General features: G+C 35.9%; 1 protein-coding gene across 6 annotated transcripts in view; it reads right to left on the bottom strand.

The window, feature by feature from the left end:
- The window catches only part of BNC2 (basonuclin 2), a 608,431-nt gene that overhangs the window by 383,860 nt on the left and 206,370 nt on the right, over nt 1-18,201 (bottom strand). For all 6 annotated transcript variants that reach the window (XR_008842612.1, XM_056514615.1, XM_056514613.1 and 3 more), the window contains exon 3: nt 13,619-13,721. Coding sequence is in view for 5 of the 6 variants with exons in the window: in XM_056514615.1 (XP_056370590.1) it covers nt 13,619-13,721 (103 nt within the window). In the remaining variant the exon portion in view is untranslated. The remainder of the gene's footprint in view (nt 1-13,618; nt 13,722-18,201) is intronic.

Genomic DNA, 18,201 nt, shown 5'->3' with positions numbered 1-18,201 from the left:
TTTATGAAAATTTAGAGGAGAACCAAGACATGAATGGACATTTTCTGAGTACTCGATGCTTTTTAATGACTGATATATCCTAGTATTTGGTTTTGTTTATCTTTTCTTAACAGTAAATAGCATACCTGCAGTAAGGAAAAACAAGTTCTTCCATCTGAAGACGACTTGTCATGCTGAGGATGTTAAGATCATTATTCTACCATGGTCTAAGTGAGAGTGACTTAAGACATCTTTATCTAAGGACTATTGAGTGGATTACAGATGTAATAGCTTTGAATTCTAATAATGAGATCACAAAACTCTGTGGAGTACCCACTTCATGTAAGGTGACCACTAAGCATACTCTTTGATCAGCTGATAGAAATTTAACCTATACTATTCCATTCAACTGCAATATTCATTTTTAGCAGCATTATCTATGGACATCTGCTTCTCAATACACACACACACACACACACACACACACACACACAAATACTAACTAGCATGACATTGGAAAAGCTTTCCAAGTGACAATAATATTATCTCCCATTTTGTTTTGTGGCCTTATTATATGTATTACATAATAAAAAAGTAAGTGAATTTTATCCTTCTCAATTAGTCAATATAGTCAATATAATAGTCAATTAGTCAATATAGTCAGTAAAATGTGGAATTTATAACACAACAAAACATACATTATTGCCTGGGTACATAAGAACATTTGCAAGCTAAAGGCAAACCTCCTGCTACATGAAAATAAGAGAGTTGTAAATGAAACAAAAGGACACACAGTTGCATTCATATGGGAAATAACAGTACTGTAAGATTCTGAAATTCTTTCTGAACATTAATGATTGCTATCCCTTTAAATTGTCAGAAGAATGAAAATTCTCACTCTAAATTGTAATTTATAAAAATTTTTGTATTTCTTTAAAAGATTGCTAAGGATGTAGCACAAAGAGAGAATTTCTGTAGTATTTCTCGTTTCTCCTCTGGTACCCTTAGTGAACTAATGCCAATCTAGATGGATTCAAATGGCCATTTATGTTGATAGACATTTTTTCAGGTAAGAGGTAAGGAAGGACCTATCTCGTTGGTTTTCTGACAGGAAAGGAGTATTAGCTGTAACGTTCATGACAAAATTCTGACTCTTGTCAAATTTCTGAGTAAATAGTTTTATTCTGCTGTCCTGATTTGCCCACATAATTTCATGTGGGTAATGCATTCCTTACCACTTTCTGTTCTAAACTATTGGTTTAATTTATACATGCTAATGAACAATGAACTGTTTTACAGGTGAACAACAGTATCTGCAGTAGTTTATGATTTCATAAGCACTTAGGAGGTTTCAAGATTAAATGTTTTATACAAAAAATGTGCTCTGTCATACCTGAAAAATTACATAAACAGATGTGTCTTTATTAAGAAGTTATCAGTGACTGAATATCACAAAGCACATATTAAAAGTCCCTTCCTGGTGCAGCATGAGGTACTGCTCATACTTTGCGCAGTTACAGTGGGATCAAAAGTTCACCATATGTGTTTGAGACATATTAGCTGTAACTTGCACAATCTTTTCCAAAACCATGACTATGATGGGATCACTTACCTACTTAAACTAAGAAAGGTACCTTTTCCTAATGGTGCAACTTAATTTTTATCAGTCAGTCTGATATTCATTAATTCAGCATACATGAAACAGTGTTCTCTGACAGGGGAAGAGGAGATCAACTAATCTTAAAATCAGATGCGTGCTGAGCAGTCAACATTTTCATGGGATGGCCTAAAAATACTCGTGTTTTACTCTGACAACACTCAGTCAAATAACACTTCTGTGGTGAATTCCAGATTTCAAATAGTCATTCAGAAATTTAAACTGAAGGTGGGGGCAGACAGAAAGGATTTTTTTGTGTAGAGGTCACTAAAGAAGACTGCCTTCAACAATGAAAAATTACTAACTGGATAATTAGTACAGGAATTAGGAACCTTTCAGCACTGTTTTTCCAACTCTGAAGTATCAAGTATGCACCATAAAAACTGAGAACATTTTATCTAGAAGGGACCATCTAATCCAACTACCTGAGCACTCCAAGACTAATCATCAGTTAAACCATATTGAGAGGGTTGTCCAAATGCCTCTGGAACAGGGAGTGTCTTTGGCCATTGACCACCTCTTTAGGAAGTCTGTGGTTTGATCACACCTCCCATTAAGAAGTGCTTCCTAATGTCAAGCCTGAACTTTCCCATGTTGGCTTTTTCCCTCTTTAGCTTCTCAAATAGCAAATAGTATCCCATAGCTTTTAGAAAGATTTTGCTCAGTATAATCTGAAATATCAGAAGAGCTTTGAAATTGTTTCAATGTCAATCGTCATATTACAGCCTGCAGTATTCTTACTAAGTAATATTTCAGAAAAAAACCTTTGGATATCTTTGCAATAGATCAATGAACAAAGTTTTGTGTTCCATTTGTAGTTCTTGGGGTGGGGTTTTTTTTTTGTTTTTTTAATGTAATAAAGTAAGGAGGGGAAATGTACCTTATTTATATCTTATTGGAGTTTTGAGACTGTGTAATTAAAATGAAAATAAGTACAAATGATACATTAAAATAAGGCACAGCTTCTTCTTAAATTTATCAAAAGACAGAAAACAAAGAAGAGATTTTTAATTTCATCTACAGTATGTCCAGTTCAGAGGCTCAGCTCTGCAAATTTACTCATTGCCCTTAGACCCCTTCCTTCCCAATATGCAGTGAAAAAGGTCAACCAAATTAAAAGCCATGCCTCTGAGCAGATTCCATTTTTACTAAGTAAAAGAAATACAAATACGCAGTGATGAATTTTGTACTTTAGAGGTCTCATATTATTTTTTTGAATAGCTACAATAAAAGCATGACATTTTGCTTTTACTGAATAAAAAAGAATTTTAAATATCGTAGTTTTAAAGCAATTTGAGTTGTACATACACTTACCTCTTGCTAATTTCCTTATTCTAGATAGGTATTTTATTAATGTGAGAAGGATGAAAAGGTCTAGTGAAAGCTCTAGGCTAATTTGCCTGGCTTTGTATCTCAGAACACCACAGAGAAGAGTCTGTGGGTTGCAATAGGGCATTATGGATCTCATTCCATCTCAGTTTTAGTTTTGGGCTCTCCAATATAACCTCTCTGAATTTTCTGGCATACTCTCTAGCCAGATTCCCAACTTGCCAAAGGGGAATACTGTTGGAGTATGCACACACACATACAAGTGATGATACAAAATTTTACAACCATCATCTTCTTTCTAGATTACTAGATTTGTTCAAGGACAAGAAGATGAAAAAAAAATGTAGTCTGTATCTAGACATTAACAGATATTTCCAGACATTTTTAAAATCTAAATAAGTGAGCCACTTTTTGAAGCAAAAGAAACTAAAATTAGAAGACAGATTAAAAATATATTATCAATATAAATGATTCCATCATACTTTTGCAACAATAGTGTGTTGATGTGGTAAAACATATACAGTATTACTAATGGCAGTTGAGCACTGTAGTTTACTGATGATATTAGTGGTCAACATGAACAGCATCACATTTTCGGAGTTCACGGTTTTCTTCTTTTTCATCAACCGCAGAAAAAAAATAACAAATCCGTAGTAATGACAAAAATGCTTAAGTGACCAGTTATTACAACCATAAGAGGTGGTGTAAACTAGCCTCTCTCAGTATGTAGATTTAATACTACCTCAAACATGGTGTAATATGGTGCACTTTGAAGTCAGAAAAAAATTGCTCCTCAAAATTATCATGCTTAGAAAGTGACTAAAGACAAAAAAAAAAAATCATTATCTATTGAACAACTCAAGTATTTTCATGATGTAGGAAATTATCCCATTCACTCCTGAAGCAAGAGAATGGGGGACATGGATGCATGAACATTCTGAATCAGTCTGAGTACATATTTCAGCTACAACATAGCATCCTTTGGTAATCTCTTTTTCACCTCTCTCTTCATCACTTTTGCAATTTATTCCATATAGAAGATAAATGTTCACTAAGATAAAAACCATGGAAGGAGAGTAAGTAAAGAAATTCCGATTCATAGGCAAAACCATGTTTTTGTAATGCCTTTTATTGTACTTAAAAACTAAAAATGGAAACCACTTGCCAAATGCACTGAGTCTCTGACAGAGGGACACATGTGATCTGCTAATTTACAGCTTGCATGTACAGATGTTCACACTTAGTAAAAGGCTTCTTAATAGCATTTTAAAATTAAACATGTGTTGATAATAGGTGTTCCAAACCCAAACAACACAGCAACTAAACTGGTATATGTTTTCATGCCTCACCATGCCTCATGCACTAAGAAAAAACCCCCCAGCACTTCAGTTGCATGTACACAAAATAAATGTTATTAAAAAAAGGCTGAATGAAAACTTTCATTAATTTTTCTGTCTATGATCTGATTCCAAGTTAAAATATCTAGAATGCTACTAGGTTTATGTAGCCGAAAGCAGAACCACAGTTTGTTCACAGACATTGCTTGATGTCTGCAGTTTTTTTATCCCTTTACAAAACTTTGAACCCCATCCAGCTTTGACACACTGCCTCTTCAGTTAATAACTATCAAGTTTCCCCTTGTCTCCTGTCTACTTTTCTTTGAGGCAATTGCGCACTCAGCACCCCGAGATAATAACACACATCTATAAGATAAAAGCAATGGCATTAATGTAATTGTCTGCCTTTCTCTCTTTAGCCTAATCTTTTTTTTCTTTCAGTTTTGACTGCCTCTGTGACACCTGTTTTTGTCTCCTCTGATCCTACGACAGGTTTTCCGCTGACAAGGTTTTTGCCTGACAGAGATTCTGCGAGACAAGAACATAATAAAATATGAAGAACTGCTTGTCAGAGTTTCTGCCAATGCTCACATGAAATGAAGGGTGGGGGGGACAAAAAAATGGAATCCTGACCTTTTTTTTTTTAAAGGGGCCCTATGCTAGTTGCTTTTGGCCTGTCAGGAAAACAGCCTCCCTGGCCAATTCCTGCAAGCCAAACAGGTGTCTTCCTTTATGTTTTCTTTCTGTAAAAAAACAATTTTCTTTGATAGTAAAAACATCAAACTACAAAAAAAAAAAAAAAAAAAAAAAAAAAAAAGGACAAAAAAAAGAGCCACAAATGCTTTCTCCCAGAAATTTAGGTTAGGTGGAGTTTATGTAGTGGTACCTCAAAAGCATGCCTTTGATCCAGAATTGGCCATCTAAACTAATAACAAAAATTAAACTATAGGCTTTTTTTCCCCCCTTCTTTTTCACAACAAATGTATTCAAAGGAACATACTCTAGAGGACCTTCATCCCAAGTTCTCAGAAAAACATCTGGGCTGGAAATTTCCTGCATGGGCATACTGCAGGAATGAAGACACCTGACTATTTGGATCAGGGTAGGGAAGACGAGACAGAGCCTCTTGTGTGGGCTTTGGACCTTGTAGTACTCTCCATCAGTATGTGCATTGGTGCCTGTGTAAAAGAGGACACTGGCTGATTAGTCTGATGATTAGTGATGGAGAAACACATGTAGATTAATCATGTGAGCATTCCAACACACTGCTGCTTTTGTGTGTGTTGGTATCAGCAGTCTCCTCTGCTGCAGACAGCAGCTATGGATTATGGTGTCACAGTCCTCAGTGCAACAATTTTGCCCAGCAGCCTGGATGCTGAGTCCAGGGGTTCAGAACCCCTACTAAAGATCAGGCCTGGATCTTCATTTCTCTCATTGTAGGTATGTCTGGCTGTAGTCCTGTCTTCTAGATTCCCTCAGACTCATGTTACAGCCTCGTCTTCTATCCCATCTTTGGCCCCACCTTCTTTTGTTTCTGATTGAAGCCTGTGGATGGACCCTTGATCTTGCCATGCCTGAGATTGTCAATGGACACAGCTACCAGTTCCTCATTCAGTCTATCCTGCTCAGACCTTAAGGAGCTTGCTAATGGTGCAGGCATGGTCAGTGGTCTCATTGCCTTTGACTACTGGCTCAGAACTTTTGGCTGGACAGTCCACTTTTGCTGCTTCTTGACACACAGATTAATGATGTCATTGTTGAAATCTACAATCTACAATGGAAGATGCTAAATAAATAATCTCTTTCTATTACTTTGATTAGTCATTCAACTTTGAACTTTCTTGTCTCCAAAGATAAATGTGCCCATCCTATCAGCCATTAACACTTTAAAACTATTCTCTCTCTTAATAATGGTAAGATGAGGTTTATATGTATCTTAATCATCCTAACATCTTTTGGTTGACATACTATACACAGTAAGATATAAGCACATTTGGGAGTCCTGGAGTGTAGTCTGGATTTGGAGCATTTCCATCTTAATTCTAATGCACCTCAATTTCATTAACTGTGATTCACAGTTTTACAGAAATTCTAAGTGGGAAGGGATTTCTACAGATTGTCTGGTGCAGTGTTCCAATGAAAGCAGGGCCTTAGCTTAGTTGGCTCTGCCAAGATGTGTCTTTTCTATTTAAGTGGGGAGGGGCAGTTCCACCTTTTTTAGGCAACCTATTCCATTTTATCCAGCTTTGAAAACTGTAATGAAAGTGCAATAGGTACTGCCCACCTGTTAATGTCATTCTGTTCGAATGGTATCATAGATGCATTTCACAAAGGCAGCCAAGACAGTGGTGGTGTTTCAGTTTAGGGTGTAGCTCTGGTTCAAGCCTATGAAATGCTCTCCCACATGTGCTAAACCACCTCAGTTTTTCCAGGAAAACCTGTTGTGTTAAGGTTGCTGTGTTAAGTTTGCTGTGTTAAGGTTGCTGACAGCTGAAGGTGTTCAGACTCTGGGAAGACTGATTCATAAAACTAGTTCTAGCATTCATACACATCAGTCTTACCCATCCCAATTCATGTACTCTGACCATTTCTGCTCCTGTTAAACATGCTTCAGAAAAATTGACTGTAATCAATTATAATACAATTAGAAATGTCTCTGAGACCCATGTTGTACATTTCTTGTATTACCTTTTCTCTTTATAAAATCCAGATGGAAATGGGATAATTGAGTAACACTATTGTCTGCTAAATTATTCTGGGATAAGTGTCATCATAATGCTATAGCTCAAAACGAAATTCTTCCTAGTAGGTAAAAGAAGTTTCTTCCTTTCAATTTCACATTTACAAAAGAGAAAGCTGAGGTAAAGTTACCCATGGTATTATCATTTAAACATCTGAAAGCAGTATGAATTTTTTATTCTTGCAGTCAAATCCCATTTTAACCTTATGAAGCTATATGGAATGAAGTAGTAGGGTTTGTTTCATTTAGAGCAGTTTCAATTTGTGTTCTGCTTAACCTAGTGAACTCTAGTTAATTAGGATGTTCCTATAAACAATTAAGCTTCTTGTAGGATCGTTAAGAAGATATAAAAATTTATGATGTAATAAACTGTAATAAAATGATAAAGTGGTTAGCACATCACAGCAATTCATGTGCAGCAGCATAGGTGTTAAAAGACACAAGTAAGCAGGTACTGTCACCTAAACATCCTGAGGAGGATGCATGTTGCAAAGTCCACCACTGCTTCCCCTCAAACCTGTTGGTGATTTGAACTCCCATGGAATTTATCCTGCTCGTTTGGGAATCAAACAGCAATCACTAGACACTCTTTTGCTCCCCTCTGAAGCTGCACCATGTAGCAAATTTGTTATCATCACACTTAAAGGGCTCAAGAGCATGGATTTCACTGACTACCTTTCCAAAAGGCAGCTTCTACGGTGACTGTGAAGAATTCCAGAATTCCAGCCTTTGCTCCATCTTGAACACAGCAAGTCTATTTGTTTCCTTATAGATTCTCTTCTTTAGAAAAAAGGTCAAGACATCATCACCTGAGACATCTCCTAGAATTTCGTCCCATGGTTTTGGGTGTAGTAAATGACATTAAGCCTCCTCTGTAAAATGTAAATTCAATAACGATGGGCACCCCAATGACAATATAGTGCACTTTTGAAATAATTTTAGCCTAAACATCTGTGGGCATTTTATAGCTAATCAAGGGCAATCATAATTTGAAAAAGTGCAGCAGAGTTGCCAATTAGTATGTGATTATATTAATGACAATTCTGTGAAAGCATAAAGTGTGATTACTAATTTTAAAGCTTTTCAGAAAATTAAGTGTTCAAAATTAGAAAAGATTTCACTTTTAGTTTTGAATATAGGCCAGTGCAGCAGAAATGTGCTTCCAAATGGGTCTTGACCTGTTTAGGGCTACCCAGACACTCAGTCCTTAGCTGAATGCTTAATGCCTGGCCAGCTATAGTCTCACCTGGCTGTGTCCAAAGGACATTGGCTTATTCAAACCCAGGAATGTAAACCAATGAAGCTGGGTAGAAGCAGAGAGGTCTAAATTCCTCCTGACTGAGTGAAAAGGTCCTGGGGCTGGCAGGGAGGAAGAGAAAAAGTACTTAAAACTGAACAGATTCCCAGGGAGATCCAAGGAGGTACAAGTCTGAACATATATAGGGCAGAGCCTGTGCATTACCCCTCTGGAAAACATTACTTGACACCTGAGGGTGCCACATTTGCATGAGGATTAAACTCTTGACCAGATTGTTATGTAAGTATCAGCTAAATACAAGGATGAAAAAACAAGGCCTCTTATCTGGTTTTGGGGCACCTGAGCATTATTTCTTTTCTGCCACTTCTGTCTCATAAAATTTTGAAACAATATTATTTGTCTTGAAATCCCTAATATCTGGATTGGTTTCACCTCAGCTTGAGTTACACTAAGGGTGATACCAGAGTAATGCAAAGCAAACACTGCATCACATCATTCCTAACTGGCTTTAAAACCAGATACTGGGTCAGAGTGCCCACAAGATAACAGAGTGCATTTTCTCTGTGCTGTATTGGCTGCTTTGGTAAAATCCTGCTGAAGGGAAGCATAAAGGAATGGCATAGGCAGAAGAGGGGCACTTTAAAAAGTATTTACCAGCAATGAAGGTTAATCTTGTAAGGTTCTTGGAAGAAATCAGTAATGAAAAATATGCCTCCACCTTCAGGGTCAAAAGAAAGTTATAACAGATGGATTAAAATGATCTTGTCAGTAAAAGACAGGAAAACCCAGACTACACCTAAAAGAGTTTTACTTTAAAAATCATGAAAAGCTAGCTTTCATTATGAATGAGCTGCAGAGAATTACTTTGCTAAAAATCTAAAAATAACTTATAAAAAAATTATTTTCTCAAGTAATTTTAAAGCATTTCAAATAATTAAATAAATTTAATATAAGTAAACAACCATGTTTGATATTATAAGTCATGACAATTTTTTATATCCTATCAGACAACACAGAAATAGCCCAATTATTTTATTAGTCAACTATAATTACATCTCTCTCTTACTTTCTTTCTTTTTTTTTCTTTTTAAAAATTTACTCTCTGCTTAAAAAAATCTCCATTTTTAGGTAAAGAACAACATGGGAATTTCGCCAGCTTTTAGAGAGACTCTAAGATCAGTGACATTCTTTCATTTAGTTTTATTTTGTTAGAGATTATCTTTGACTTTGCAAACCTAGATTTCTTTCACTTAACATCTTTGGACTGAGACAAATATAGGAACTCAAATGAATTTTATTTCAACATAGCACTCATTGTGATCTCATTCCCATGCAGCTCACATTTAAATTCTAAACCTTCTTCCTAGTCCTTTCAGAAACTTCAGGGCAGAGGAAGAGATGTGATTTCTAAAATTTCCACAGTATTCTTCTGTTTCTTTTCTTTATTTATTTCCACCTACCCTTCCTTTAGTTTTTATTTCATGTTTCTTTTACCTGACAATTTCATGACCTACCCTGTAGAAATTCAGAAAACTCAACCATTCTAAATGAAGTAGTCACAGTCATGTTATGCATTTGACTTTATGACATTCTCCATTTTCTAATGGAGGTTGTTTCCAATCTCATCTCATTAACAGGAAGCTAGCACTTGCATTATATAAATACTAGCACAGCACCAGAAAACTTTCTTTTCAAGGTGAAATTGTAACCCACATGACAAGTCTCTGAGTCACCTTTGCACTTTTTTGGGGGCAAAACAGTTATGAGAGTAGGTAAGATTGTACTTGATTGATACTACATTGGGTCTTTTGATCTATTGAATAAGATATAATAAGAGTGTTTCTGCTAGCAGAATGGTAGTTATTCTGACATCAATGACAAGTACAAAGGACAAAATGCAAAGTCAATGAAATCAACATCTTTTTACTGCAGACTTGCTCAATTTCTTTCCTCATAGGCTAAGATGCTTCAGCTAGACAAAGTGCATGGCAAATAGAGTGGGGTTTTTCATTGTTTCCAATAAAATTTCAGTGATTTTTGTGCTAAAGAGAGTAAAATGTGATTACTATTTTCACAGGATAGAATGTTTCTTTTAATGCAAAAAAAATAGCAGGATAACAAACCAAGCACTCAAGTATTATTTTTTGTGGCCACCTAAGTACCATACTATTTAAGAGCCACAAGATACCAATCTCCTTAAAAAATTGACTACTGAGATTTTAGTGAGATTTTGTTTTCTGTATGGACCATGCAAAGTATTGATACCATTAAAAAAAAAAAAAAAGTCAAGACTGACTTTATCTGTTTGACTGCTTACAGTTTAAGAGATGGCTTATCCAATTTAAACCATTTAATTTTTGGGTTGGAAAATAAATTGCCACTCAACCATACAGTATGAAAGCCAGCCTTTAGCTAAAACAAATGAAAACAGTCTAGTCACCCAAATCCCTTAAAATACTCCAAGTTTCATCCTAGGACTAACCCATTCTCCATGATTCACAGCAATACTTGATGCTGCTATGCTCTGTGCAGCTTTTGGCTTTGGCCTTGAAAACACTGATGGTAGGATTGCAGGATGGTAGGTAGTACAGGGGTCAAACCTTTATATGTGAAACTTTCAAAAACAGAAGCATTTATCTGGTCACAAAAGTACTTTCCAATGCATCTGTTACCACAGTTGCAGTCCTACATTTGGCAGCTCCAGACAGGTGTATCTGAACTGGTAGGAAATCTTTCCTTTCAAAATTTGTGCAGCTTATTTTAGATGAGCAAGGGAAAACATGAGAAAGACAATGGAAGCAGTAGAGAAGAAAAGGGCCAGAAGTTCCTATATACAATATGCAATACATATATATATATATATATATATCTGTAATAATACAGTGGTTCCTGTACGCTCTAACCTCCTTCCTCTGGAAATTCCAATGTTTTAAATGGCAGCTATTAAAATGAATTAACTCCACACAGATTAGTCAAGTACAGCATGAGTAAACTGCAGTTCTAAGCTATTTTTTGATCTATTCAATTAATTATGATTCTAGGTTATCAGAACTGAAAAAGCACAGTACTTCCTGTTGGAAAAACCTATTCATTGATAGTTGCATTCAGTAGAGCACTAAAGGAGCTGAGCTGAAATTCATTAATAAAAATCACAAGGAAGCCCTTTAATTAAAGCAGCAGGAAGTACTCTTTGCATTCAAGGAACAACTTCTGAAAGAAATGTGCTAATAGTTTTAAAGTAAAGGACTTCTGAACTGCAACCTGATTTTAGTAATTTTGAAATCCAGGCGCTACTGGGCAGTGAATTGATCTGTCTCATGAATGCTACCCTCAAAATCCTCAAAAAAAGCCAAGGTCAAGAACTGAAGCAGAAACAACATTGTCCAGAAAATAATTTACAAGATCATACTTGATGTATGTAAAACATATATTTGACTTGTCTCACTCTGACAAAATGGAAATACTTCCGATGAATGTACCCAAAGTGTAGTAAAAAAAACAACCAAACAACAAATTCCCACCACCCCCCAAAATAAAATTCCCAAAAAAGCATTATTCACTTGGCGCAATAGCAAAATAAACACTTTCTAATTATATATATAACTGTACTAAGTTTTCTATTTGGAATGTTAAGCACTCAGGTATGGGAGAAAAAAATCCCAAATCATCACATTCAGGTTTCAACTGTCTGGACTTGAAAAACAGGGACATTTCCATTATATACACTGTGCTAATCTCAGATCACATATGTCATAATTTTCTGATTTTGAATTCAATCACTTCATAGAGAAGAATCACTTCACAGGGAGGAAAATCTGATTATTCTCTTCCAAACTCTTCCAAAACATACTCATTGAAAAGAAAATTCAGGATGTCCATGTGCCAGAATCTAAATGCTAGACTCTCAGTTTCTACTGGTCATCAGGAGGACACCCTGGAAAATACCTAGACAGTGCTTCCCTATCCTGTGATCAGCAAAACCTCAGATGCTGACTCTACACAAAACCTGAAGAATGCCTGAACTATACAAATTTTGTGAGGTTTACTGATTCTTTCAAGAAAGTGAATCTGGTTATTCAGTGACTGAACATAATTTTCTGTGAAATAAGAGTAACAGGGATAAACGATGTCCCTAGACAATCTAGTATATCATAAACTTGCATCTAGATGGGTGGTGCTAGGGCCCTTCTAGGCAGGCTGGAGGCAATGTTAGGCAGTGACACAGGACTGCATGGCACCTGCATACCTGTTTTACATCCCATATATGTGAATAAAAACTTCTCCTTCAGTCAGTGCTGTTGAATTTTTTGAGCACTCACACTTGCCATATGTCAGCATACTCAAGCACAAAACCAGGCAGACACGAACTAAATAAACAGAGATCAAGGGTATCTTAGGAAGAAAGTATTAACTTTTCACTCAAGTTCTCATCAAAATAGAATAAAATTCATAGAATATAAGCCCCCGAATGTCTAGCAGAAGTGGGGAATGAGGGCTGTGCTTGTTTAGGTGCCAATAGTCTGGATTATGAGAAGAAAACTTCAACAGCAATTTCTTCCACACATATAGTATTCTTTCTCTTCCCCCTCCCTATTTTTCTGTCATTAAATCATTTTAGGTATCTTCCTTATTTACCTTCTAAAGGTGTATACAGCTCTCTCCTGCTCTCTCATGCTAATTTAGTAATGACTATCAAGAAAAAAATCCCTTCCAAGAATATGAAGTAGAGAAGGATAAACAAAATCGAATGTCTTTATGTGGATTTTTATGCCTTTCATGCCTTTCATGCCTCTGGGAATTCTAATCCTTCCTTTCTTTATTAATATACTTAAACATGGGAAGAGAGGTTCAACTCACAAATCACATATACACACTTCCTTTGCCATATAGGATACACTCTCAACATGTGAGATCTGAATGTTTAACACTGGTAAATCTGAATTTCCATTTGGGCCCAACGACTTATTGGCTGATGCCTCTCTGCAATACTAACTCTGCTGTACAACCATTTATAAACTTTTTGCCTTTCTGTTAAGCACCAGAGCTACTTCATTTTTGGGAAGCTAGAATATTCTTTCAAGCTTTACACAAGCTTTTGAACTCCAGTGGCACTTGAAGCTGTTGCCAGAATAACAGACTCTTTTTTCATCTGACAAATTTCTGTAAAAGAAGCATGCCCACGAATACACATGCACAAACTCAGACTGTGCACACAAATAGGCACCAATACTGCCTTATCAATCCAGTTCTTATTATTTAAAGATATTGGTAAAGATGGAAATAATTGGAAAAACAAGCCTTCAACAGATATTTCTTACCATGTGCCACCCAGCCATGTTTACACTGATCACAGGTTCTCAGGTTAATCTTCCCTGGCTGAAAACATTCACATGTGCAATTTACCAGTGTACAGCGGATGGCCTGGAAAAAAAAACAGAAAACACATGTTAATGTATTTCTTCCTCCTTGTACAAATTTGTTGTGTTGGTTAGAATGACATGAACTGTATAGCAAAATCCAGCCTCCTAACATTCAAAGCCTTGCTCCTTTTTTAGGTAGAAATTAATTTTCTTTCAAAATATATATCGCTATGTCCCATGGAGATTAATATATTCCTAAATTATTTCTAAGATTTGCTCTATTTTCTGTAGGAAAAAAAAAAAAGGGTTGGTAGGATGAGGATGCTGTAGGAGTTCCAGTTTTACATTGACTTCATGAAGAAAGAAAGTTACTAGTGATGTCTTACCACAGAATCATATAGGTTTCAAATCCAGGTAAAAATTAGGAAACAAGAACATATGGAAAGGAAAATGACAAATATATTTCCCCTGCCTCCATGGAATCCAAAGGTTATTTTTGAATTTTCTTTTTGGGGTTTACCTAAGACATAACTCTGCTGCAAAAAGAAATCATGGATTTTATTTGTTCCCAAAACAATAAAATTATCAAGATACAAGAACAGGACTGGTTCAAAATGCATCCTATAACTAGCCTTTATATCTAATTTTCTCCAATACCTAGGAATAGCCTTTTACCTCTTAAAACTCCTCAATTTTTAAACATGTATTTCTCTGTTTCCAAGTAGCAATGGTAAAACTCCAATCCCATGCAGAGATCTCGTTTGCTTAATAATACACCTTTCTTAATAATAGACTTTCTCACCTTCCTTTTTAGAATTATTTGAACAATTACACAGGTTTACTTTGACAAGGGCTAGCTACAGCCACAGAAAAGTGAATATAAATTGAATGAGACTTTCTACTGTAACAGACATATGTTTTTAAATAGTGTAGAAGATGACCTGTGCACTTCAAACTGCTGCTAATAAATTTATGGCATGCATTTAGATGTAATTTGCATGGAGATTTCTGAGACAGAGAGGCTTATTCTGATCATTCACAGATTAACAATCTACTGTAACTACCAGAGCTGCCAGGAAAAGATATCTCTATAGATTTAGATGCAATCAATGATTACTTGGGGGCTAAGGTGGGGGAAGGGTGCTTGGTATGCATTGCCACAGAGATACTGAAGAATTTTATGAAGACTCTTGCCTTTTCTGAAGAATAAACATACATACACATATTTTCTGTAAAAAAAACCCAACAACTTAACTGTAGTGACTTTCAAAAAATTACATTCAGCATTAACTTGGCCAGGCTAAGCTCCTTGGCTGCTGGCAATGAAAAAGCCTCAGAATTATTTTAAATGTTTGATCCCTTATTTATCTGCATCAGAAATAAATGTAAAGACATTTATAGTTCATGGATAAATTTAATATCTGTATTTCTCTGAAAAATTTCTGTTACAAGAGTCCTTTATTTCTTTTATCCTATCTGCTCCTTTACAACCTTTTACTCTCAAAAACATAGTGGGGAAAAAAAAAATCCTGTTCTATTATGCCTGACACTTCAGGGCCTCAGTCCCAATGTCACCTGTCCAATTACTCAGTAGCCAGGTTATAAAACACAGCTCTATGGATGCGTGATTAAAAGAATTAGTAATATGAAATATAAGCGTACCAAAGAAGTGCTGACCGTGCAGGAATAATATATGTGTTTGTGGGTTATGAGAAAAAAAAAATCTCCTGGAAGGTCTTGTTTCATGTTCAATAGTGTATTGACTTGGTAATATATCAGGACTACACTGGTCAGTAATGGTGTTCTTTTGCTAATATGTTCATTAATTAATGAACTCAGTAATTAATTGTACTGCAAGAAGGAGGTCTTTCAAAGTGGTGTTCTTATTTTACCATAGAAGATTTTCTCACGTTCACCACTTTTTTTCAGATCTCTACACCAATGTGACACACATTGGTTGTATTTGATGATATTTTGACTTGTTAATGTGTCTTTTACAGTACCTGTAAGAGATGTAATATAGTGCAGTACATGAACTAGATAAAACTGACATTTGGAAGAGTTGCTTTATTAAGGCTCATCAGCATTTCCATTACAACCCTATCAACTTTTGGCCTAGAGGTCAACAGGTTGCCTGTAAAAAATTGATTCAGCTTGAACCTGAAATACAACGTTGCAGCTTAAGAGTAAGTTTTATTACACCTATTCAAAAAATTATCCATTTAGTCACTCTAGATTACAAACTGAAGGGGAAAATTTAGAGGTTACATGTTTCTTTTCCTCCTCTCTGAGTTAGAGTATAGATGATATAAAGTGTTGAACTAACTAATTAGCATGATTTTTAGCTTTTATACATATTGCCCAAAAGGTTCACCCAAATTTTTCAGAAACATGTAAACATCAGCTTTTTCCTCCAATAAATAAATAAATCTGGAAAGTCTTCAAAAAGAGCTATGCATTTTTACAAATTAATATCAATTGGCATGAAAAAAATCAAAAGATAATTAGCATGGCCAAAATATTCAGCCTGGCCTTACTTGGCTGCTTTTTCTGCCAAGGGTGCATGTTGATGCCAGGTTGTAATTTGGTTTCAGTAGTTTCCCATTCCACCACAGAGAATCCAATGCATACTTCTGAATGATGAGGATTACCCCTCAAGCTGTAAGATGCTCATTTAGGATGGGAAAGACTCATTCTAATTCATGTTCTGTCATGATCTTGGGCAAATTATTTTGTTAGCCTGATTCCTGCATTCCCTAAACAACAACTAGACACAATGACAGTAAGTGTTGCCAGGGCAGATGCAACATACATTTGGAGCCATTCTATAGTAGTAGAGACTACTGGAAATCTCTAACAGAATTTTATCTTTATTTTAAAGATTAATTTTGCACTTTACTCAGTTAATTCAGAATTATTGTAACTACCTGAGATCACTAAAATACCCAACAGGAAGCCAGTATAACTTGGTGACAGGAAGACTCAAGATGCTGAAAACAATGTGTGATCCTACAGGCTTGGAATGCTAATGTTCATTAACATGAAAGAAATTAATGTGCTTGAAGACCTGCACAACACAACCAGGAAACTCACTGAGCCTTGCAAAGATATGCATCACAATTATGAACAGTATTTTTCAACTGTTTTTCAATACTACTTAAGTTGGGAGAGAAGTCACTGACAGCTTGTGCAATAGGCTCAGGAATGCCAGGAGGGCAGCTGAAGGTGAATGTGGCATAGATTAACCTAAGAACCCAAAGTATTAATGCAGATCTCCATTCCCCAGCAGTAGGATTTTAAGGTACAGTAGCTGATGTTCTTGTAGGTAGCTGAGTGGGTTGGTTTAACTGTGGTTGGTTTAACTGTGGTTGGATGTCTGGTACTGCTTAATTTTAAAGGGGTGGGTAGGAAGCGGGGATAATAAAAAGATCCTGGATGTAGCAGCTAAATATTGCAACCATTGTTCCAACCCGCTAAAGTGTAAGTACCAACATTAGAATCCTGCCAGAAAGTGCTTCTGAAAGAGTTTAGCTAGGCATTCCACAAGTCATGCACTATAATTCTGCCTTCCCAAGATTTTGATAAAAAGTTTATGCAATGAGACTTCGCATACTACACTATCTTTTAGATTAAGAAACAGAATTTTTTCCTGACTGAAATTATCCTCAGTAACTTCCCCAAGAAAGCCAGAAGGAAAACAGAAGGAAAAGAAACCAGTGAATAGTGAAAGAAACACTAAAATCAGCAGACAGCCTCCTGCATGTTAGCTGATAGGCAACCACGTATTTAGATGACAACTTGCAGGTTAACACCTTGAGTACACAACAAAACAATTTCCTACATCCACCTCCTTGAAACATGTCTGCTGTTGTATTTTACCATGTCAATGGCCAGCAGTTAGCAGGAATTCTGAGACATTTTTATACATCCCTTACATTGAGTTCCAAATATAATGCTTCTCGTATTTCTATCAAAATTACAATGGTCCTTGAAAACATATGCAGAAATGGACTGGACTTCAGCAGAATAATTTAAAAAATTTATACTGCTGATTCCTCAAATCCTAAAATTTTAAAATTGACATTGAGAAATGTCCTGCAGCTCTCTTTGAGATCTTCTTCCTGTAAGGCATAATGAAAAAGAAAGGAACTTTGCCTAAAATTAAAGCATAATGCCAGTACACCTATGCGTAATTTGTATGGCTATTAAAATATGTTAGACCTGGCTTCTCTGGGTTTCTCCCAGACCAAGGATATTAATTTAATATTGTTTGGATGATTTTATTATATCTAAAAAGTAAATATTATTCATGTGTTAATGGAAATAGCCTACAGCAGTAATGGAAAAGTCAATCTTTCTGGCTATTCTGCAGAGCTTCCAAGAGATGAGAGTCAATAAGCTGCCATGAAAGGGATGATAGTGTGGGAGAAGGGAACACAGAAAGAACATGTATGATTCCTTCTCTGGAGTACTTAGAAGTGATCATGAAAGATGGAGGCAGTTTTAAATGAGGCAACATTCTGGAGAGACAGATAAGTTTG

The sequence above is a fragment of the Oenanthe melanoleuca genome, chromosome Z (assembly GCF_029582105.1).
Source record: "Oenanthe melanoleuca isolate GR-GAL-2019-014 chromosome Z, OMel1.0, whole genome shotgun sequence".
Lineage (NCBI taxonomy): Eukaryota > Metazoa > Chordata > Aves > Passeriformes > Muscicapidae > Oenanthe > Oenanthe melanoleuca.
Note: the sequence above shows the minus strand (reverse complement) of the source record. Positions and strands in the feature narration are given on the sequence as shown.